The sequence below is a fragment of the Ovis aries genome, chromosome 10, assembly GCF_016772045.2.
Source record: "Ovis aries strain OAR_USU_Benz2616 breed Rambouillet chromosome 10, ARS-UI_Ramb_v3.0, whole genome shotgun sequence".
NCBI classification, from domain to species: Eukaryota; Metazoa; Chordata; class Mammalia; order Artiodactyla; family Bovidae; genus Ovis; species Ovis aries.
In genome coordinates, this window is record NC_056063.1 from 36622433 (window position 1) to 36646836 (window position 24404).

Here is a 24404-nt window from a genome sequence, read left to right on the forward strand (position 1 = left end):
CAAGTCTCCTCCATTGCAGGCAGATTCTTTATCATCTGAGCCACCAGGGAAGCCCATATACATAAACTACAACAAAAACATTTTCAAGTTCCTTGTTGCATCTTTTGTCCATTTTTCTTGCTCATTTATAAGAATTTTTCTTTTGAAAACCTTTGTTTTTGGTCATGGCATGCATCTTGCAGGATCTTAGCTCCCCAACCAAGGGTCAAACCTGGGCCACAGTAGGCACCAAATCCTAACCACCAGACTACCAGAGAAGTCCCTATTAAGTCTCTGTCATATATATTCCAAATTCTTGCTTCTCTAGATTTCTGATTTTTTTTCTCCTTAATGCCCAACTTCACTGAGAAGCAAGAATGCCCTCAATTCAATAGTTCCCGAACGATCTGCAGAGCACCATTCTAGCTCTGCTTTTAACACTGTCTGGTTTTATTCACACAACCACCAAGGCCACAAACTTTCCAAGCTGAGTGCCCTCCCAGGTCAGTCCCCAGCCATGCCCACACTGCTTTCCAGACACTCTGCTACCTGTAGGAAGACTCAGCATCAGCCTTTAACAGGGTGAGAAAGTGAGAGATGATGGGAAAAGTATACAGCCTCTTAACTTCCAACAATAATCCTGAAAATCTTTATAATTTTAAAATGATAATTAGAAGCCTACGTAGGAACTTCCCGGTAGTCCAGTGGTTAAGACTCTATGGTTCCACTACAGGGTGAGCAGGCTCAATCCCTGGTCAGGAAACTAAGATCCTGCAAAGTGGCCAAAAAAAAAAAAGTCAGTTTAATGGTTCAGTTATGCAGCTGTGGGGGGTGGGTGGGAGTGATTATACCAAATGAAAATGTATGCACATTCTTTTTAGCAAAAGTGTGGAAAAAAGAAAACTATTAGTATACAACATTGTGACAGCTTCTATGAAGGTGTAGTTAAAAGGAGATACACCAAGGTGAGACAGCATGGTTGCATAATGCTGAACTCCTCTGTACCAATGGAGGCAATGGAAAAAAACAGTGTGCTGTACTGCCTTCAAGGAGCAGTATTCTTGGTCTTGGTAGGAGTATCACATGAGAAGTTACACTGTTACAGCACAGTGGAAAAACACCTTAATGTACCAACAATAGGGCATGGAAACAAATGATCCTTGCTTTGGGGCCACCTGATTTTTGTGTGCATAAAAATAATGCTAAATTTATTACTCAAGGGGGCTTTAAAAAAAAAACCACACCATTTACTTTCAAAAGCAGAAAAAAAATGTATATAGAGGAAAAAAATACAGCCAATAACAACTGGGGGATCTGAGTGAAGGCATGTGGGAGATACTAAGCAATTCTTGCAGCTTTTCTGATTTATGGCGGAAAAAAAAACTGGTAAAGTTTTATTTCAACAATGAACATAGATATAAATTTAATATTAGTTATCAATTAAGTTTGATCTAGTCAATGACAATGAGGAATATTAATAATCATTTTTGAGTATAAGGAGTACTCAATTTTAGCTCTAGACTTGACTGACAAATAACAGCCTTTATTTCAGCAGTTTTGCTTCATTCATTCATTCATTCAATAAATGTTTACTGAGGGTCACTTATGTGTACAGCAGTATACAAAAGAAATGAAATCACTGAATTATACTTTTTTTTTAATAGGAGTAATGTCAACCCAAATATTGCCCAAAACTTTGCTGTATACTAAAAACTTTCATAACAGCCCTGGGATCTATAAAGTTATCTTCAAAACTTCCATAATCTCTATTTTCTTGGTAGCTGAGCTTAACCCATGAGCCGAACTATAAGGAAGCAGATGGTCCTCCTATCTTCTTAAGATTCTAGATATTAGATAATTAGTTAAAAAAAAAAATCTCAAGGCCAGTGAGTCTGAGTGTATTATGAACATGAAATTTTTTAAAGAAAAGCACAACTGTAATTAGGCACTTTAGTGGACTTCAAGTATATTAATAATAAAAGCAGGAACTTCCCTGGAGGTTCAATGGTTAAGACTGCACTTCTCATGTGGGGTTGGGGGATCAATCCCTGCTCAGGATGCCTTGTTTCAAGGCAATAAATAAATAAAAGAAGCAAAAATAGCTAATATATTCTAAAATGGTGAGGCAAAAAATGAGTAATAAAAGAAGTAAAAACATCTGGTATCTTTTAGTACTGCTTTAAACACATCACAAAAAATGACAGTTAAACTAATCAATAATATCAGGAATATGAAGTATGAACTGACTCATCTGAAAAGACCCTGATGCTAGGAAAGATTGAGGGCAGGAGGAGAAAGGGATGAGAGAGGATGAGATGGTTGGATGGCATCACCAACTCAATGGACATGAGTTTGAGTAGACTCGGGGAGCCGGTGATGGACAGAGTAGCCTGGTGTGCTGCAGTCCATGGGGTTGGAGAGTTGGACACAACCAAGCGACTGAACTGAAACTGAATGAAACAGAGAATAGCCTCCTGCATTCAAATTATTCTCAAATTACTTCCCCATTCTTCCAGTTTCAAGTTCTTAACTAATGGTTGATTTGCTTGCTGGCAGATGTATTATAGGTTTCAAGTAACCCAACTGGGCCCTGGTGGATCAAATGATAAACAATTAGCCTGCAATGCAGGAGACCTGGGTTCAATCCCCCGGTAGGGAAGATCGCCTGGAGAAGGGAATGGCGACCCATTCCAGTATTTTTGCCTGGAGAATCCCATGGACAGAGGAGTCTGGCGGGCTGCAGTCCATGGGGTCACAGAGTTGGACACCACTGAGTGACTGAGTTGAACACTTTCAACACACTTAATCAGGCAAATATTCAATGTAAACAACATAAGAACTTACGTCAGTGAAAGTAAAAAATTCTTTTAAAGCACATGAAACATTTACTAATAATCAAATGTTTGGAAAGTAAGCAATATATTTATACACAATTTATGGAAACTGGAAAATAATGTTATCTGAATGAAAACAAACATAATTTATGAACTGCAACTAAAGTAAGATGAGAACATAATTTAACATAACATAAAGGTATGTTATTTGAAAAAAGAAAGGCTAAAAACAGTGAGCTATGCAAAGGAAACTGTAAATAAGGTGAAAAGACAACCCTCAGAATGGGAGAAAATAATAGCAAATGAAACAACTGACAGAGTTAATTTCCAAAATATACAGGCAGCTCATACAACTCAATACCAGAAAAACAAACAACCCAATCAAAAAGCACAAAAGACCTAAACAGACATTTCTCCAAAGAAGACATATACATGGCTAATAAACACAAGAAGAGATGCTCAAAATCGCTCATTATTAGAGAAATGCAAAGCAAAACTACAATCACCTCATGCCAGACAGAATGGCCATAATAAAAAAATCCACAAGTAACAAGTGCTGGAGAGGGCATGAAGAACAGGGAACCACCACACTGCTAGAGGGAACGTAAACTGATACAGCCACTGTGGAAGACAGGACGGAAAGTCCTTCAAAAACTAGGAATAAAACTACCATACAACACAACAGTCCTGCTGCTGGGCATAGACCCTGAAGAAACCAAAACTGAAAAGGACACAAGTACCCCAATGTTCACCGCAGCACTATTTACAATAGCCAAGACGTGGAAGTAACCTCGATGTCCATCAACAGATGAACTGATAAAGAAGCTGTGGTACGTATATACAATCACATCAGCCATGAAAAGGAACTCTTTTGAGTCAGTTCTAATGAGGTGGACGAACCTAGAGCCTAATATACAGAGTGGAGTAAGTCAGAAAGAGAAAAACAAGTATCTTATATTAATGCATGTATATGGAATCTAGAAGGAAGATACTGACAAATCTGTTTGCAGAGCAGCAGTGGAGACACAGACATAGAGAACAGACTTACGGACAAGGGTGGGTGAGATGAATGGAGAGAGTAGCATGAATGCATATACACCAACGTATGTAAACAGACAGCCAATGGGAGTTTGCTATATGACTCAGGGAACTCACACTGGGGCTCTGTAATAACCTAGAGAGGTGGAATGGGAGGAGACATTTGTACACCTATGGTTAATTCATGTTGATGTATGACAAATCAAACCAATACTGTAAAGCAATCAATTAAAAATATTGTTTTTAAAAGCTGTGCATCCATCTCAAGATGTTAGAAAAAGACCAACAAATAAGGAATAGATGCAGCAAAAACGATTTAATAAAATTCAACATTCATTCACAATAAAAGTATTTAGCAACCAGAAATAAAGGGAATCTCTTCAACAAAAAGTAAATATACAAAAATTAATTGCATAAGCAACAAACAATAAGACAAGGAAACTTTTCAAAGAATCACTTACCACTGCACTGGAAAATCAATAACACCTAAAAGTCAATTTACTAAAACTTCAACATAAAGTTATAAAAAAGTTATAAAGTTATAAAACAGGATTTCTCTGGTGGTCCAGTGGCTAAGACTCCTTGCTCCCAATGCAGGGGGCCTGGGTTCCATCCCTGGTCAGATAATTTGCATGCTGCAACCAAGAATTCACAGGCTGCAACTAAAGAGATCACATCTGCAGAAACTAACAACAACAAAAAACATCCCACACATCACAACTAAGACCAGGTGCAGCCAAATAAGTTATTCTTTAAAAAGAGAGTTATTAAATATTATTGAAAAAAATAAATTAATCCTAAATTTATCCACAAATTCAATGCAAGTCTCAATAAAAACTCAAAGTTTTTGTGTGCAAGGAAATTGACAAGTTGATTCTAAAATTTACAATGTTAAAAAATAAAAAGAAAGATTTGCTCAATGAAACCTGACTCCTACATTACACTATACACAAAATCAATTACAAGTAAAGTGCAAACATAAGTCAGAAAGACAAAACAACACAGCTTTCAGAAAAGAAAAAAAAAAAGAATATTTAGAGTAAGGAAAGATTTCTCAAACCAGACATTAAAAGCACTCAACATCAAGACAAATTAACTTTTCCTACATTAATCATATTCTATTTACCAAAAAGACATAGCAGGAAAAGAGATTTACATGACATCAGTCACAAAGGGTTTGAATCCAGAATACAAGAAATCAATAAAGACAACTCAGTAGAGATCTGAAAGGGCAGTTCATAAACGATAACCAGATGATGACTAAATATATGAAAAGACGCTCAATGATTTCAACGCTGATTTCTAATGCGAAAACCAGAAAAATATAAATTACAAGTAGGAAATACCAACAAATACATCACCACTACTGGCTGAAAATACAGACGGATTATCAAGTGTTGACAGGATGCGAAACGAAAGGAATTCTCCTAAGCCAGCAGTAGTAGTGTAAATTGGTACAACTACTTTTGAAAACAGTTTCTTAAAGCTGAAGACATGCATCTTGTCCTCCTAGTGTATACCTCCCACTCCTAGGAATATAGCAAGACAACCAAGAGAAACATTTGTGCACAATACACCAGGAGACACGTTCAGTAAAGTTCCTGCCTTTTAGTCACTCACTCGTGTCTGACTCTTTGTGACCCCATGGACTGTAGCCCACCAAGCTCCTTCGTCCATGGAATTATCCAGGCAAGAGTACTGGAGTGGGTTGCCATTTCCTTCTCCATCAGTTAAGTTCACAGAAGCATTATTCAAAACTGGAAACGACCCAGGTACCCAACAAAAGTAGTAGAAAAGATAAAACTGTAATATATTCATACAACTGAATACAGTTGACCCTTTAACAACATGGGTTTGAACTGTGGGATCCACTTATATGCAGATTTTTTTCAATAAATATATTGGAAAAAATTTTAGAGATTTTCAACAATTTGAAAAAAGCTGCAGATGAACCATATAGTCTAGAAATATTGAAATAATTAAGAAAAAGTATGCAAAGAATGCATGAAGAATATGCAGATGTTGGTCTATTACTACAAAAGCATAAGACGAGTGACAGTTAATGGAAAATTAATGTGTTAAGTTTTCTTAATGTGTTATAACTTTGCTTTCAAAGAATTATATTATCATTCTTTTCTAATTGGAGAAACTGAATATTAGCTTATTATTCAAGGTAAACAATGTCTTTAAAAATGTGTTTCTGATACTATATTATAAATATGACTGTAATACTGTATGCCATAAAAATTTTCTAATGATTTGTTCTTTAGTGTCTAGGTTAGACTGCTGTGCTGTGCTAAGTCACTTCAGTCATGTCTGACTCTTTGTGACCCCCATGGATTGTCCATGGAATTCTCCAGGCAAGAATACTGGAATGGGTTGCCGTGCCTTCCGCCAGCGGATCTTCCCAACCCAAGAATCTAACCTGCAGCTCCTGCGCCTCCTGCACTGCAGGCAGATTCTTTATCACTAAGCCACCAGGGAAGCCCAAACCAGGCTACTGTGAAGCAACTGTATCGATTACACTGCTGCTGCTAAGTTGCTTCAGTTGTGGCCGACTGTGTGCGACCCCACAGACAGCAGCCCACCAGGCTCCGCCTTCCCTGAGATTCTCCAGGCAAGAATACTGGAGTGGGTTACCATTTTCCTCTCCCATGCATAAAAGTGAAAAGTGAAAGTGAAGTCGCTCAGTCCTGTCCGACTCTTTGCAACCCCATGGACTGCAGCCCACCAGGCTCCTCCCACCATGGTATTCTCCAGGCAAGAGTACTCCAGTGGAGTGCCACTGCCTTCTCTGATTGATTACACTAGGCTACCATAAAACACTGAATCATTCAACTTTTTCACATTATCTTTTCATTGTTGATGTCAGTATTACTAGTAATACATACAACACCAAAATGTTTTATTTAAGACAATATTGATGTAGGCTCTGACAGGTAATTCATCTTGTAAACAAACAATGTAAATAGGGTAGGCAATACCATTAATATATTTTCTTCTTACAGTTTTATTAATATTTTCTTTTCTTTAGTTTACTTTTTTATGAAGAATCCTCCCAACCCAGGGATCCAACCCAGGTCTCTGACATTGCAGGTGGATTCTTTACCAGCTGAGCCACGAAGAAGCCCTTCATTAGAACACAGTATATAATACGCATAACATACAAAATATTTGTTAAACTGTTTACACTATGGTAAGGCTTCCCTTTCTGGTAAAAAAGCCTTTAGTAGTTAGGTTTTGAGGGAGTCAAAAGTTATACTGGCTTTTCAACTGTGCGGGGCCAAGCATCCCTAGGGCCCAAGTTGTTTGAGGTCAACTGTACTCAGCAGCAACCAAAAAAAAAACCAAAAAAAACCATAGCTCCAACAGCAGGGATTAAATCTCACCAAGATGTTACTGAGCAAAAAAAGCAGATGCACACCAAACAAATATAGTGAGATTCCACTTAAAGGAAAAAGATTTTAAAGATGGGGCTTTAGGTGCAGTTCCTACAATCCTTCGAAGCTAACAAAATAAAATATTGTATCAAGAAGTGAATCACCTTAACTGTGAAGACATGACCTTAGTCTTAACTATCTTCTGAATATTTCCCACCTGCCTGGCACTATGTTAAATGCAGGGGATACAAAAGTGTAAGACTGCTGCACCTCTCACCTCAAGGTACTTAAAACGTAATTGGGAAAATTAAATACGTAAGAATGTCCCTAACTTCAACTAACAATAATATTGTCGACATTGGATTTTTAGTTATTTATCCCCCACTGGACAAGAGAATCTTTTATGTCAGCAACTGTGTATGCTACAATTCATCTCTATATCCTCAGGACCTAACACGGCACCTACCAGGCAGTAACTGAAAACAAAACTCTACCGAATGAATGCGCAAAAAAAAAAAAAAAAAAAAAAAGTAGCATACGACAAATGGGAAATGAGAGACAATTAAAAAAACATAGGGAATAAAAAGGACAGGGAAGCCTAGCGTGCTGCAGTCCATGGGGTTGCAAAGTCGGATACGACTGAGAAACTGAACTGAAAACACAACACACAGAGGACCATCGTGTAGGGCCTTTGGTCACCCTACACCCATTTACTAAAATATATTATCTTCCCATTGCCCATCCTTACACCCACTCACCTTCCGCCAGGCCACAACTGGTTCACTCACTTAACAACCTGATACACATTAAGCAATTACTGCATGCTAGGCACCGGACTCAAGTGCCAGCGTTAACAAGTTAATAAAGAGAACAGTCTCTGTACTAAGGGAGTTCACAATCTAGCAAGAGACCAACATGTAAAGAACGAAGTCTTGAAATGTAAAACAGCGGTCTACACAGTTTCGTAAGGGCACAAACGGAGGAAGCACCTCACTCTGGGGGTACCAGGGTCAAACAAGACACTGAGCAGGGTTCCCCACGAGGGATGGGGAAGCGCGGGGCAGAGCGCGGCGAGGACACTCGGTTCTCGGAGCCGAGACGCCGCCCTCGCGCCGAGGACGGCGGCCCAGTAGGGAGCCCTGGTCTCAGCGCCCCCGCGGCTGGACCTCCGCCACACTGCCTCCGGAGCCCCTTTGCGCGGGCAGCATCACCCCGGGCCCGCACCTACCCCTTCAGTCTTCATGTCCAGGATCTTCTCCACCTCGAACACATTCTCGCCGTCCTCCTCGCTGTCCCCGCCGGCCTCCTTTCCTTTCGCGGCCACGTCCTTCTCTTTGCCCCTCGCCCCAACTCCCTCTCCTTCGACTGCAGGCGACTGACCATTGCCGTCGACACCCGAACCAGGAACTGTAGCCACGCTGGCTCCTTCCGCCTCCCCCTTCGCCTCCGCCATAACGGAGCTCTCCAAACTGCCAGGAGAGGGGCCGCCAAGCGAGCCCCTCTCTCGGCCCCGAACCCCGGCCAGTCGGACGCGGTTAACTGGAAAGCGCCAATGGCGGGCTCGGGACAGAGGTGCGACGCTCGCGCACAATAAACACGTCAACGGGGGCGCGCCTCAGCCCCGCACCGCCCACAGGAAGTAGGTGGGCGGGCCGAGGGGGGAGAAGTGCCTTGGGCGGAAGGAAGAGCCGCGACATAAGGCCGCGGCGAGAGTCTCGGGGTAGCGTCGGCGGGGCGGGGCTTTGGGCAGTGAGGTGAGGAGCGGGGCGGGGAGCGGGCGGGTGGGGCTTGCGGGAAGCAGGAAGGGAGTGGAGCAGGCGGGCCAGAGAGATACCCGGCGAAACCTCTTCCCTGGCCGGGATTCTTATCTGGGTGATGTAGCTAGGATAAACGCCTAGGATCCAATCAAACGCAACTCATAGTGCTGTTACGGTTTAGGGGAGTGCTGTTTAAAGATAAGGAAAACGTTTATTTTCCAAGTTCTAGTAGGGATTCTCCGCACGGCCCGCCCCCCCCCCCCCCCCCCCGGAAAATCAGAGAGCATGATAAAAAGTAATTTGCCCAGGTTATAAGTGATTGACCAAAAGTGCCCCCCCCCAAATGAATTCTCGCCCACAGTTCAGTTCAATCGCTCAGTGGTGTCCGACTCTTCGTGACCCCATGTACTGCAGCACACCAGGCCTCCCTGTTCATCACCAGCTCCCGGAACTTAAGCAAACTCATGTCCATCGAGTCGTTGATGCCATCCTACCATCTCATCCTCTGTCGTCCCCTTCTCCTGCCTTTAATCTTTTCCAGCATAAGGGTCTTTTCCAGTGAGTCAGTTCTTCGCATCAGGTGGCCGAAGTATTGGAGTTTCAGCTTCAACATCAGTCCTTCCGATGAATATTCAGGACTCATTTCCCTTTAGGATTGACTGGCTGGATCTCCTTGCAGTCCAAGGGACTCTCAAGAGTCTTCTCCAACACCACAGTTCAAAAGCATCAATTCTTCGGTGCTCAGCTTTCTTCATAGTCCAACTCTCAGACGACAGGAAAAACCATAGCTGTGACTAGACAGACCTTTGTTGGCAAAGTAGTATCTCTGCTTTTTTAATATGCTGTCTAGGTTGGTCATAACTTTTCTTCCAAGGAGTAAGCATCTTTTTATTTCACGGCTGCAGTCACCATCTGCAGTGATTTTGGAGCCCAGAAAAATAGTCTGTCACTGTTTCTACTGTTTCCCCATCTATTTGCCATGTAGTGATGTCACCCTGCTTATTTAACTTCTATGCAGAGTACATCATGAGAAACGCTGGACTGGAGGAAACACAAGCTGGAATCAAGATTGCCAGGAGAAATATCAATAACCTCAGATATGCAGATAACACCACCCTTATGGCAGAAAGTGAAGAGGAACTAAAAAGCTTCTTGATGAAAGTGAAAGAGGAGAGTGAAAAAGTTGGCTTAAAGCTCAACATTCAGAAAATGAAGATCATGGCATCTGGTCCCATCACTTCATGGGAAATAGATGGGGAAACAATGGAAACAATGTCAGACTTTATTTTTGGGGGCTCCAAAATCACTGCAGATGGTGACTGCAGCCATGAAATTAAAAGACGCTTACTCCTTGGAAGAAAAGTTATGACCAACCTAGAAAGCATATTGAAAAGCAGAGACATTACTTTGCCAACAAAGGTGGGTCTAGTCAAGGCTATGATTTTTCCAGTGGTCATGTATGGATGTGAGTTGGACTGTGAAGAAAGCTGAGCACCGAAGAATTGATGCTTTTGAACTGTGGTGTTGGAGAAGACTCTTGAGAGTCCCTTGGACTGCAAGGAGATCCAACCAGTCCATTCTGAAGGATATCAGCCCTGGGTGTTCTTTGGAAGGAATGATGCTAAAGCTGAAACTCCAGTACTTTGGCCACCTCATGAGAAGAGTTGACTCACTGGAAAAGACTCTGATGCTGGGAGGGATTGGGGGCAGGAGGAGAAGGGGATGACAGAGGATGAGATGGCTGGATGGCATCACTGACTCGATGGATGTGAGTCTGAGTGAACTCCGGGGGTTGGTGATGGACAGGGAGGCCTGGCGTGCTGCGATTCATGGGGTCGCAAAGAGTCGGACACGACTGAGCGACTGAACTGAACTGAACTGATGGGACCAGATGCCATCTTTGTTTTCTGAATGTTGAGCTTTAAGCCAACTTTTTCACTCTCCTCTTTCACTTTCATTAAGAGGCTCTTTAGTTCTTCTTTGCTCCCACAGTAGTTAGGTGAAATATTTTTCTCTTTGTATTGCAAATTAGCAAATAGAGACTTTGTGGCAGAGGAGCTTTTTCTTTAACTTTGAATTTTGTTGATTGATATAAATGCACAAGGTGAGAATTGTGAGCGAAGTCTTATTTGGGGTAAAATGAGAACTCTGTGCAGAAGACAGGCTCTCCCCAGCACTGGAGGAAGTGCTCCTAAGAGGTGGGGACTCAGCACAGGTGTGACTTCAGTGAAGGGGGTACTCACACTCAAGCACCTGCTTTGGCAGAGGGCCACTGCTAGTCGCTAGGAGCAGGTGTCCTTGTTAATGACTTTCGTGCTTTTCTAGGTATGAGGAGGTGTGAGAATTGGGCTCATAAAATCTCCAGAAAATATCTATCTGAAAGCCAGTCCTGCAAGTTTTTCCCAAAGCACAGAGTCTCATTCCTGATCCTGGCCCCAAGTTCCTTTCAGGGGGTGTTGTAGGTCAGATTGCAGTGGCTAATGACCTCATCCTTGTAGAGGCAGATGGCAAGTGACAGTTTTTAGTTGACAACTTAATTTACAAAATTAACTTTTAAATTAACAGAGTACGACTCTGATGCAGCAGATCTTTGTGCTGGCTCGCTAAAAGCATCCTAGGTGTTAGGAACATAAAGATAAATACATCACAGCCTGCCCTCCAGGGACTCTCAGCCTCTAAAGAAGGACAGCAATTCTAATAATTTGAGATATTTACAATATTAAATATTTTAAATAAAATAAAGTATTTAAATTATAATTAAAAATATTATAAAGCAACATCAGTTGATGGGGACAGCTTATTATTTCATAATTCTAGCTAATGAGAAGAAGAAAATAAAATAGAGAATCACAATATTTCTTAAAATGATTCAGACAACAGCATCATTAGCTGAAAGACTGATAAGGAACTGGATGTTGAGTATCTCTCCACAGATATATGCTGGTTGTAGGGAAACAACTTCATATTGGAAAATTGCTAATCAATGTTAACATTATTAAAGCAGATAAACCAGACTTCATGGTTCACATTGACAAAAACATTGATCCTTAATCTCCTCGGGACTACAGATTTAATTCCCAGTTTACAGGAAATATGGGGAAAGAGAAATGGACACAGTCAGACATATCCGGAATGTGGGACATTCGGTAAGACAGCAAGAGGGGAGAGAAGACTGTTCTACATGTAAAACAATTGACAAAATACTTTAAGTCTTGATGGGGGTCATTACACTACTCTGCTTTTATGTATTTTTGAAATAAAAACTAAGTATATACGTTCCTTGTAAAATTTTTTAAGTTTTTTAATTTCAACTTTTAAAATTCAAAGTGTGTAAGACAGAAATAAAGTTTCTATTCCTCAGAGGTTTGGAATATGACATCATAGATTTCTATCTCGTAAACACCTATTTGTATAGCTTTTAAGATGAGCTCTATTGCATATGCTGGATGATGGCACTATGTATATATGCACATATGATACCTGCGTGTGTCAATGTGTCCATGTTTCTGTAAGATGAATTTCTAGAAGTACAATTCCTACCAGTGGAGTTTACAGGTCAAAGAGGGTAGTGATTTGATTTTTTCTCCCAGTTTTATTGAGATATAATTGACATCTAGCACACTATAAGATTAAGATGGCAGCACCATGATCTGATCCTCAAACATCATGAAATGATGATCACAGTAAGTTTAGTGAATATCCACCACCTCACACAGATATAGAGTAGAAGAAGAAGAAAATCATGTTTCCTTGTGATGAGAACTCAGGATTTAGTCTCTGAACAACTTTCACATGTACTATATAGCAGTGTTTTATATTTTCATGCTGCATATTACATCCTAGTACTTATTTATCGTGTAACTGGAAGTTTGTACCTTCTGATCACCTTTATCCAATCTCCACCCTCCCCCAACCTCTGGTTTAAAAAAAGTCTGTAATATTAGAATTTTTATCTAAAAAAGTTTTTTTTGGTTGTACTGCTTGGCTTGTGGGATCTTTGTTCCCTGACCAGGGATCAAACCCAGAATCACAGTGTTAAAAGCTCGGAGTCCTAACCACTGGATCACCAGGGAATTCCTTGAAATTTTTATTGTATAGTTGCTTGTTAGTTCACTGAAACAATAGCCTTTTTCCATTTATTTTAAAGTGATTGCTATACTGAATAAAATCATAATTAGACTTCATTATAGGCATCTATTATATCTGATTATCATATACATGAGGCATGAGTGCATGTTAAAAGACAAGTGCATGAGCGTCAGCCTTGGCTGTGCTTAAGGAGCCTGTGAGGTGGGGAGCGGGCATCTCTGGGCAGGATCCCCAGCAGCTGCTTGGTGGCGGAGTCCCAGTCTTTACCCAGCTCCAGCCGCTGGCAGATGGATGGGTACTGCCCTTCAGTTCTTCTGAGCCACTCACTGGCTTTCTTTATTTTCTCACAATCCCAGGGAATATTCCTAGATTAAACACATCTTTCCATCAATTTCAGAATATAATTACATATGAAATGTCATGTGGTACCAAATCTAGCACATTATATCAGACAAAATCTGTCAAAAATTAAGATTATAAAAACAGTTCTCTTTTTTTTTCCTTTGACATTTTGTGAAAATTCTTCCACCTGTCTGACATGGTGCATTTAACTTATTCAATTACTTGGAAACAGAGTAGCCCCCTCACTGCCCAGCTTCCCCGCATGTGACACATGTTCTTCTCGCTCCAGGACAACTACAGCTTCTCCGGCCCTTTACATGTTTGCTTGTTGTCATCTCCTTTCTATCCTTCAAGGACAAGCTTGATGCTATTTTACAAAGGCTTTCATTTCTCTCTCCTTTTTATTGTCCCAGGAATTCTCAACTCCATTATTTACTTGTAAAGTACCTGAGAGTCACCCAAGATACTGGTATATATTTAATTTTAGCACACAAATGAGGAACAACTTACTTGTAAAATGTGCATAACATAAAAACTTCAAGTTTGTGTCCAGAAAATGGTGTCAATTATTCAAACTAAAGACTCAGAAAAACCATGGGATCGCTCATTAGTATTAGTTAGCTACTTCCTCATTGTTTTGTTGTCTGCTAGAACTTGCTAGCAAACAAGTGGTGACATATACCAAAGAATATGGGGGAAACTGAAAACCTGGAGAATTTTCTCCATCTTCCCCGCCCCTGCCCCCCCGACCATGAACTGGGAAAAGGCCATCAGAGTAGTGTGGTAGTTAAGAGCTGGGTTCAAATCCTGCCTCTGATCACACAGCACTGGTTGTGATATTGGTTTTTTGTTGTTGTTGGCCACCTGTCTTGTGGGATTTTAGTTGCCTGACTAGGGATTGAATCCTGGCCCTCAATGGTGAAACTGCAGAGTCCTAACCACTGGACCACCAGGGAATTCCCTAGTTGTGTGATATTGTTACAGCTTTCATTTATCACTGGAAGTCTGTTTCTTCAGTTATGACAGTGATACAAGATCCTATGGGTTTGCTGTGGGGATTAACAAAAAGCATGAATTTAAAATTTAACAGTCTCTGGCACAAAGTTGGCAATCAATAAATGTTAGCTGAATATGATGACATGAACATACTGAATAGCTGGCATACCCAACATGGCTAAAAAGACCCAATAATTATTAGTCTACCAACAGTTACTAACTACTGAAAGCAGCAAGATGATTTTAAATATTCTCATGAATCCAGATGGCCTGTAAATTTTGATGGTTCTACTAACATGAAAATTTTGTTCATATATCTCCAAGCAACGTGCTACTGCATTAATGTTATGTACATCATGAAGCCGAAAATATATAAAAGCTTTAAATATGCATAAATATGCATAAATAGGAAACAAAAATTACTTAAAATATTGTTATAAAGTGCCAACAAATCATTTTGCCCACACAATAACAGTGATAGGGTAATGGCATGGGTGTTATGATGTGTGATGGAATATACTTCACCATTTTTCAAAATCTTGACTTAATAGTTTGTGCCACTACAATTCAAAAGGAGACTCAAAGTTATTAATACTTATTCCAGTGGATATCATAATTGGGAAACATTTAAAAAGAGGAGGTGGCTCACTGGTTGTGCCTGTAAATCAAACAGTCCCTTCCACTAGTTCTTCAAGGTATTTGTCCAGATATTCATTTAAAACATGTTGCTTTTTAAAATTAAGTTATATATTACATATAGTTAAATGCTCAGTTAATTATTTTCTGAGTACCTCTTTCGTGTCTGATGCTGTTGGGAGTAGAGAATTTATTAATTTATTTATGGCTGAGCTGCATGGCTTGCGGGATCTTAGTTCTAAGAACAGGGATTGAACCTGGGGTGTTGGCAGTGACAGTGTGGAGTCCTAGCCACTGGACCAGCACGGAATTTTCCAGAAGTGGAGAATTTAATCGGTCCTTGAACTGGACATGGAACAACAGACTGGTTCCAAATAGGAAAAGGAGTACGTCAAGGCTGTATATTGTCACCCTGCTTATTTAACTTCTATGCAGAGTACATCATGAGAAACGCTGGGCTGGCAGAAGCACAAGCTGGAATCAAGATTGCTGGGAGAAATATCAATAACCTCAGATATCCAGATGACACCACCCTTATGGCAGAAAGTGAAGAAGAACTAGAAAGCCTCTTGATGAAAGTGGAAGAGGAGAGTGAAAAAGTTGGCTTAAAGCTCAACATTCAGAAAATGAAGATCATGGCATCTGGTCCCATCACTTCATGGGAAATAGATGGGGAAACAATGGAAACAGTGTCTGACTTTATTTTTTGGGCTCCAAGATCACTGCAGATGGTGATTGCAGCCATGATATTAAAAGATGCTTACTCCTTGGAAGAAAAGTTATGACCAACCTAGAAAGCATACTGAAAAGCAGAGACATTACTTTGCCAACAAAGGTGGGTCTAGTCAAGGCTATGGTTTTTCCAGTGGTCATGTATGGATGTGAGAGTTGGACTGTGAAGAAAGCTGAGCACCGAAGAATTGATGCTTTTGAACTGTGGTGTTGGAGAAGACTCTTGAGAGTCCCTTGGACTGCAAGGAGATCCAACCAGTCCATTCTGAAGGATATCAGCCCTGGGTGTTTTTTGGAAGGAATGATGCTAAAGCTGAAACTCCAGTACTTTGGCCACCTCATGCAAAGAGTTGACTCACTGGAAAAGACTCTGATGCTGGGAGGGATTGGGGGCAGAAGGAGAAGGGGACGACAGAGGATAAGATGGCTGGATGGCATCACTGACTCGACGGACGTGAGTTTGAGTGAACTCCGGGAGATGGTGATAGACAGGGAGGCCTGGCTACTGTGATTCATGGGGTCGCAGAGTGGGACACGACTGAGCGACTGAACTGAACTGAACTGTGAGAAGGTACAAATAGATTTACTCATTTATTTTAGTTTTATCTAAATTATCTCTCGGAGAAGGCAATGGCACCCCACTCCAGTACTCTTGCCTGGAAAATCCCATGGATGGAGGAGCCTGGTGGGCTGCAGTCCATGGGTCGCTAAGAGTTGGACGTGACTGAGCGACTTCACTTTCACTTTTCACTTTCATGTATTGGAGAAGGAAATGGCAACCCACTCCAGTGTTCTTGCCTGGAGAATCCCAGGGATGGGGGAGCCTGGTGGGCTGCCGTCTATGAGGTCACACAGAGTTGGACATGACTGAAATGACTTAGCAGCAGCAGCAGCATATTATCTCTAAGAGATGAGAACTTTTTCTTAAACGTGAAACTTAAAAATAGTTATGAATATTCTTTAATATCACAAAATATTCAGGTAATGTTTAAATTTCCCTGTCTTTTTTTAAAAGAAAAAAGTACAATGGGTCTCATTCAAATCAGGATCCAAATGAGGGTTAAGTTATGTTTGCCTCCTTTCAAACGTCCTTCTATTTTTTTTTTAAATGTCCTTTAATTTATAGGTTTCACGTCTCCTCTCTTTTTTCTCTTGCCATTTATTTCCTGATATTCCAGACACTGCTGACTACATTCCCATGGTATAATTTAACATAACCTCTGTTCTCTGATACCTGGACTTTATTAGGTAAAAGATTTACACAGTTTCAAAGTCTCATAAAACAAAGTACATGAGAAACCTAACTTCCATTCTGTCTCCTCCTTCTCCGTCAAAGAAAATATTTTATTAGTTTTGTTAGTTTTCCCCTTATCTTGCCTTTTTTGAAAAAAGTGTGTGTGTGTGTGTGTGTGTGTGTGTGCATGTGTGTATATACACAACACTGTATCATATGCATGGGTACAGATGCAGCTTTAATGAGCAAGCAGAGTGTTCATACCTGCCGCCAAGGCCTCTGTGGTACCAGGCATCAGCCAAGGGCTGGGGCCCCTGAACTTGTCACATCCTTGTCACACGCTGCCACATTTAAGCATAAAACTTAGGGAGGTCCCAGAATTCTAGATCTGAACCTGGTCTTCTAGGTGGTTACAAAGTTGTATTTGTTGGGGTGGAGCTTTAAACGTATTTAACTGCAAGTTAAATCTGCAATTTTAAAATACTTAAGACATATAGCATGTAAGTTTCTATTTGTATTCTTGTCCCAGGCCCAGGAAATGTTAGATTTTCCAAAAGCACATACAAGCCATGTGCTGTAGTGAGAGGACCACTGAACCAGGAGCCAGCAGCACAGTAACTCTCTGAGCCATTTTCTGCGCAAACACTGTCCGACCTGCACGCAGTGGAAGAGCTCCAGTGAGAGGCTCCCTTGAACAGTTATCTCTGTGCTTATACTTCGCTGCAGCTTTTTACAAGGTAGTTAAGAAATGGCTGAGCCTTTTTTTTTAACTAAATAATCCATCTTCATCTTCCACATTCCTGCCCTCCATACACACACTTGTGAACTACAGCCTTGAAAAAATGTTTTCAAATAGGAAATAGTTGTAAAATAGTTATTTCCAATTACTTCATAAAAACATAGCTGATTTGTAATCGCTCAGCATAAATTACGATCCACTTTTATTCAATGTAAAAGTGGTTAAAAAAATTGTTATTCTCCAGTTCCCCTTCCCATTGGATCTGAACCCTGGTCTTGGTGGCCATAAAAGCTGTGCTTATAGTGTCCGCTGTAGAGCATGTGGGCTAGTTTCAAAGAAGGCTGAATTCTCTTGGAACTTGTTGCCTCTACCGCTTGTAAAATAGGATCATCTTAGCCTTAAAGGGAGACTGTATGTGAAACTGGTAGTTGGTGTAGTAACTCCTGACTAGTATTTTTGTATTTGGGAGGTGTTTATCAATAGCTTTCTTGCCTCCTGATCAATATTTTTCCCCTTAAGATCTGTTACCAGTAAAGCTGTTTTTATCTAAGTGGATCTAGAGTTGGGAGAGAAGCACTACATGAAAAGGCAAATGAGGAGACAGGATGTTCTTTTAGGTGGAAACACTTGTTTTGTTTGTTTTTGCTGACGCTGCTACCCGGCATATAAATGACCAATAAAAGACTCGCGGATGTGAAAAAATTTGTTAATTTTTAAAGATAAATTCAAAGATGATTTCAAAATGCAGAGGTTTATTATACACAAAAACTTACAAAATAAAAAAAAATCAGTAAAAAATATTTATTCCACTATTTTCTGGAATAAAAATATATATAAAGACAAATTTTCCTTTAGCCATATTCATAATGTTTTAGGACTTGGGGTGCTATTTATGAGCACCTAAAGTTGCTTCCTGGCCTGCTCTCTACCCATGTCTTGCTTATTACAAGAAATCCACTAAAAGAGTTTGGTTGCTGACTAGGGTACCTAATAGGAATGTATTTCCCCATAGCCTAAACAATTTCTTTTCATGATTAAGATAATTCTGTGGGGAGAAGGGGCATCATTGTTAATTTAGGAATTACTCTCCGTAATTATTACACTGGATCCACAAAACAGTACAATAAAAACCTGGCCGACACACATACACTTGCTACAGCTTCTTTTGCTCATGATGAAAACAAACAAGATGAAACAAACAGGCTGAGGGCAAATAGATAAACAAATATAATAAAAAGAAATGACTGAAAATATAAATGAGTTAAAGTCACCTGGGAATGGAAGCATCGTCCAGTCTCATCAGCGATTTGACGATTATTCCCTCCTGTTCCAACTTGGTGCGAAGGAACTGCAGCACTAGAAACGTAGCGATCAGGTCTAGAAGGCGCTCTCTTCCTCTTACACCTGGAAGTGAAGCATTTGTTTATGTCTGTTAAGAGACACTGCATCCCAAACGGTACCTGTTTATAACAGTTCCGTTGAAGAATTACATTAATATTACTATTAAACCAGAACACATGAGCACATCATAAAACTCTGTAATACTTACCAAGGTCCTTAACTAGCCAGCTGTTTAAATAAAAAAGGAGGGCAACTGGAACAAGTGTCTATCATAATATCCTGATGGTTGCTAGGCAACTGAATTCCATCCAGAGTCCCCCCTGCACCCTAACTTTCCAAATATCCAGAGATGTGAGAAGTTCACTGAAAGAAATTTAGTTTCTAGGCTCCTGCTGCAAATACCTCAGAGGAATAAACCTAAGCATACAACAGATGAACAACTGATACACTGATTAGACCACTGTATTAATATCAAATTATTCCTAGTGATCAGTAGTCTTGGAATAGACTTTCTAGCACTGCTCGTGCCTTGAGGGCCCAGTCAGTAAAACAAAATTTAGATAATTTTCATGTTCCTATAAATGCTCTGTTTGACCAGAAGCACTACACACTCAGGCAGCCAAACCTGCAACTGTTAAATCAGCTCCCAGGCTCTCTGCTTATTTTTTTTGTTCCTGGGTCTTTCTGAGAAGTCGGATATGCACCAGTCAATCAGAGGCACTTCCTGTCCCCTGCTGCCCCCTCCTATAAAAGCTAGCAGCCCCCTCCCTTACTGTGCCTTCTCTGGGCTCGAGACTGGAGTCTGCCTGCTTCCTGAAGTGTGAGATTAAAACCTTTTTTGCTTTTCAAGATCAATAAATTGCTCTCTTTGATGATTTTAACAGTACATACAGGTAACCAGTGTCCTTATCCAAATCAAGATATTTTACTCTATTATGAAAAATACCAACATTGAAGGTGAATGCTTGTATCTACTGAGCCCAGAGACTGACCCATTTTTATTTCCTAAATGCAACCTATGTATTTGAGATGACTTTATACAAATATTTTGATTTTAAATATTGTTACTTTTCCAATCCCAAACTTTTTGAAACCAAACTTTCCACATCTTTTTGGGTTCAAAATAAGCCACCCCAGAATCTGCTAAAGGCAATCAACACTTAGGAGACTCAGGAAAAGCTTTTTACTACATTCCCCACCCACAACAGTCTAAAATAAATTAGGAGAGGGTCTGTAACAGGAAGAGAGCTGTTGCCAGTCTTCCATCGAGAGACTGACCGCCAGGCAGTGCAAATATCTGTCTACCACATATTCTGTCCCCTCACCTGCCCGTAAACTGCCCATTCCCCACCCTCCAGGGAGCCCTGCAGCCCCTGTCCCTCTCCCTTGGTCAGCTACTTGGCTGCCTTTTGAGTCTCATGTTTCTCTGGCTCCCATACATGCACATACATATGCACGTATGTAATTCAAGTTGTTTCTCTCTTGTTAACCTTTAATTACAGGGGAGTCTCAGCCAAGAACCAGAAGGGTAGAGAGAGAGTTATTTTTCCCCTCCTACAATCTTCATCATCATTAGAGTAACAAGAGAAAGAAACAACTTGAATTACATACATGTCTATGTACATGTGTAGTTTCCCAGGTCAGTTAACTGTTTCCAAAATGTCCGATACGTAGCACTGTTTGCATTGCCACAACATAGTCACTTAATGGTTTTTTAAAAAAATATTTGAAGCCTACAGAAAAGTAGAAAGAACAATATGCTGAATATCCCCATTACCTCAGGGCTTCTCTACTCTTAACAGTTTTCCACATTTTGAATTTTTCTCTTTTCTTTAAAAGAAAGAAATATTTTAAGTTGAAGCCCCCCTTGTATACATCCTCCAATCCATCCACTTACACTCCAACCTTCCCTCAGCTTTTCAAAAGTAAACACTCTGACCTGGGGACTGACATTCCTGTGACGAACACTGCTTTTGAAAGTGATCGTCAATGACTATGAACAACTATATGCCAAGAAAATGGACAATCTGAGGAAACGCCTGAAATGCGGGAGGACCTGGGTTCTATCCCTAGGTTGTGAAGATTCCCTGGAGGAAGCACAGCAACACACTCCAGTATTCTTCCCTGGAGAATCCCCATGGACAGAGAAGCCTGGAAAGTTGCAAACCATGGGGTAGCAACAAGTTGGACACGACTGATTGACAACTGACTGCTTGATGATTTTAACAGTACATACAGGTAACCAGTGTCCTTATCCAAATCAAGATATTTTACTCTATTATGAAAAATACCAACATTGAAAATGAATGCTTATATCTACTGAGCCCAGAGATTGACCCATTTTTATTTTCTAAAAGCACAGCACAGAGGAAATGCAAAAATTCCTAGCAATATATGATCTCCCAAGACTGGATCTCCCAAGTGCTATATTCAATATGCCAGCAAATATGGAAAACTCAGCAGTGGCCACAGGACTCGAAAAGGTCAGTTTTCATTCCAATCCCAAAGAAAGGCAATGCAAAAGAATGCTCAAACTATTGCACAATTGCACTCATTTCACACACTAGCAAAGTAATGCTCAAAATTCTCCAAGTGAGGCTCCAACAGCACATGAACTGAGAACTTCCAGGTGTCCAAGCTGGATTTAGAAAAAGCAGAGGAACCAGAGATCAAATTGCCAACATCTACTGGATCATACAAAAAGCAAGAGAATTCCAGAAAAACATTTACTTCTGCTTTGCTGAATATGCTAAAGCCCTTGATGGTGTGAATCACAATAAAGTGTGGACAATTCTTAAAGAGATGGGAATATCAGACCACCTTACCTGCCTCCTGAGAAATCTGTATGCAGGTCAAGAAACAACAGTTAGAACCAGACATGGAACAATGGACCAGTTCAAAATTCAGAAAGGAGCATGTTAAGGCCGTATATTGTCACCCTGCTTATTTAACTTCTATGCAGAGTACATCAGTACATCATGTGAAATGCCAGGCTGGATGAAGCACAAGCTGGTATCAAGATTTCTGGGAGAAATATCAATAACCTCAGATATGCAGATGACACCACCCTTATGGCAGAAAGCAAAGAAGAACTACAGAGCCTCTTTATGAAGGTGAAAGAAGAGAGTTAAAAAGCTGGCTTAAAACTCAATACTCAAAAAACTAAGATCATGGCATCCGGTCCCATCACTTCACGGCAAATATATGGGGAAACAGTGGAAACAGTGAGAGACTTTATTTACTTGGGATCCAAAATCATTGCAGATGTTAATTGCAGCCATGAAATTAAAAGATGCATGCTCATTGGAAGAAAAGCTATGACAAACCTATACAGTGTATTAAAAAGCAGAGACATTACTTTGCCAACAAAGGTCTGTCTAGTCAAAGCTATGGTTTTTCCAGTCATGTATGGATGTGAGAGTTGGACCATAAAGAAGGCTGAGTGCCGAAGAACTGATGCTTTTGAATTGTGGTGTTGGAGAAGACTCATGAATCCCTGAGACTTCAAGGAGATCAAACCAGTCAATCCTAAAGGAAATCAATCCTGAATATTCATTGGAAGGACTGATGCTGAAGCTGAAGCTGCAATACTTCGGCCATCTGGTGGAAAGAGGCAACTCATTAGAAAAGACCCTTATGCTGGGAAAGATTGAAGGCAGGGGGAGAAGGGGATGACAGAGGATGAGGTGGTTGTATGGCATTACCAACTTAAAGGACATGAGTTTCAGCAAGCTCCAGGAGGTGGTGAAGGACAGGGAAGCCTGGTGTGCTGCAGTCCATGGGGTCACAAAGAGTCAGACACAACTGAGCCACTGAACAACAAGACTGAATCAGGAAGAAAAGTAGAAAATATCAACAGATCAGTTATCAGCAATGAGATTGAACTGGGTGGGTGGGGGGGAACACACCAAAATCCTCCCAACAAACAAAAGTCCAGGACCACACAGCTTCACAGGTGAATTCTAGTAAAACATGTGGAGAAGAGTTAACATCACGGTTCAATATCCACACACTGATCAATGTGTTCAACAAATTGAGGGATAAAGATCATATTAGCCTCTCAATGGCTGTAGAAAAAGCCGGATTGCTTATTAAGCATCTTATTTTTTAATTTAGGCATTTATCTCTATGAACTTCTCTCTTAGAACTGCTTTTCCTGTACCCCATAAATCTTGCTATGTTGTATTTCCATTTTCTCTTTTCTTTTCCATGGGATTTCCCAGGCAAAGATACTGGAGTGGGTGCCATTCTCTTCTCCAGGGGATCTTCCTGACCTAGGGACCAAACCTGCACATCCTGCATTGCAGGCGGATTCTTTACCGCTGAGCCACCAGGTGACAGAGGAGCCTGGCAGGTTACAGTCCATGGCGTTGCAAGAGTTGGACATGACTTAGCAACTAAACAACTATAACAACCACCACAATTTCTATTTTCATTTGTCTTAAGGTGTTTTTTTATTTTTTAAGGTATTTTTTGATTTCTCTTTTGACTCACATTTTCTTCTGTAACATGTTGCATAATCTCCACATATCTTTGAATTTTTCAGTTTTCCTTGTGTCCTTCTAGGACTTTCATGGTTTTACATTTGTTCTGGTGGATCCTCTGAAGGCTTTGCTTTAGGCCTTGTTAGGGTGGGACTGTTCAGTTTTTTCCCCCTTATCCTGTTGGACAGTCCTTGATCATGAGATAGTCTTTATGGCTCTTCTAGGGTTTCAATGGAAAGCCTGAGACATTTATCAAGCCTAATTTGTTGTAATCTGAACACCAAATCCTGTCTTCCTAATACTTGGTGACAGGTGAAATCTCTGCTCAGCCCTCTAGCTTCTGGATTGTGGCTTTTATCTGGATTCCTTGAAGGCACAGTGGTGTATGTATAGGTTAGGGGACAGCCAAGGATCTGAGGGAGATGTGTGTGGATAAGTCAAAATTTTTTGTTTATTATGTCATTCCATGCAATTTTAAGTGAACAGACTTTGAGAAAATCTACTGGGAGTATTACACAGATGATGCCAATATTGATGAGAATGTTTTACATAAGGTAAGAAGAGGGACCACTGACACCATCACCCTCCGAAATTTGTACATGCCATACAAAAAGAATAAACAAAGTTTACTGGCATTTAATTAGCATTATTCTAGGCAATCTATGAATTATGATATGCCTGAACAATTGCAGAATCTTCAGAGTAAAACAAAGTATTTTCTTCCACTAGCAGATATAGCAGTTTGTTTCTCTAAAAACAAGCAAATAAATCAACACAACAAAAACCACACACACAATCCCCAAACCAAAGTTGAGGGAGCTTT

At 40.5% G+C, this 24404-nt stretch overlaps 2 protein-coding genes across 8 annotated transcripts in view; both read right to left on the minus strand.

Annotated features, from left to right (window-relative positions):
- The window catches only part of MPHOSPH8 (M-phase phosphoprotein 8), a 48621-nt gene extending 39814 nt beyond the window's left edge, over window positions 1–8807 (minus strand). For all 4 annotated transcript variants that reach the window (XM_015098209.4, XM_012184727.5, XM_012184728.5 and 1 more), the window contains exon 1: window positions 8460–8807. In XM_015098209.4, coding sequence (XP_014953695.2) covers window positions 8460–8684 — 225 coding nt within the window. In that variant the 5' untranslated portion in view covers window positions 8685–8807. The remainder of the gene's footprint in view (window positions 1–8459) is intronic.
- A 3753-nt stretch (window positions 8808–12560) lies between these two features.
- The window catches only part of PARP4 (poly(ADP-ribose) polymerase family member 4), a 74935-nt gene continuing 63091 nt past the window's right edge, over window positions 12561–24404 (minus strand). For all 4 annotated transcript variants that reach the window (XM_042254928.2, XM_012184734.5, XM_060394506.1 and 1 more), the window contains 2 exons: window positions 19028–19160; window positions 12561–13442 (listed from right to left, as the gene is read on the minus strand). In XM_042254928.2, coding sequence (XP_042110862.1) covers window positions 13247–13442; window positions 19028–19160 — 329 coding nt within the window. In that variant the 3' untranslated portion in view covers window positions 12561–13246. The remainder of the gene's footprint in view (window positions 13443–19027; window positions 19161–24404) is intronic.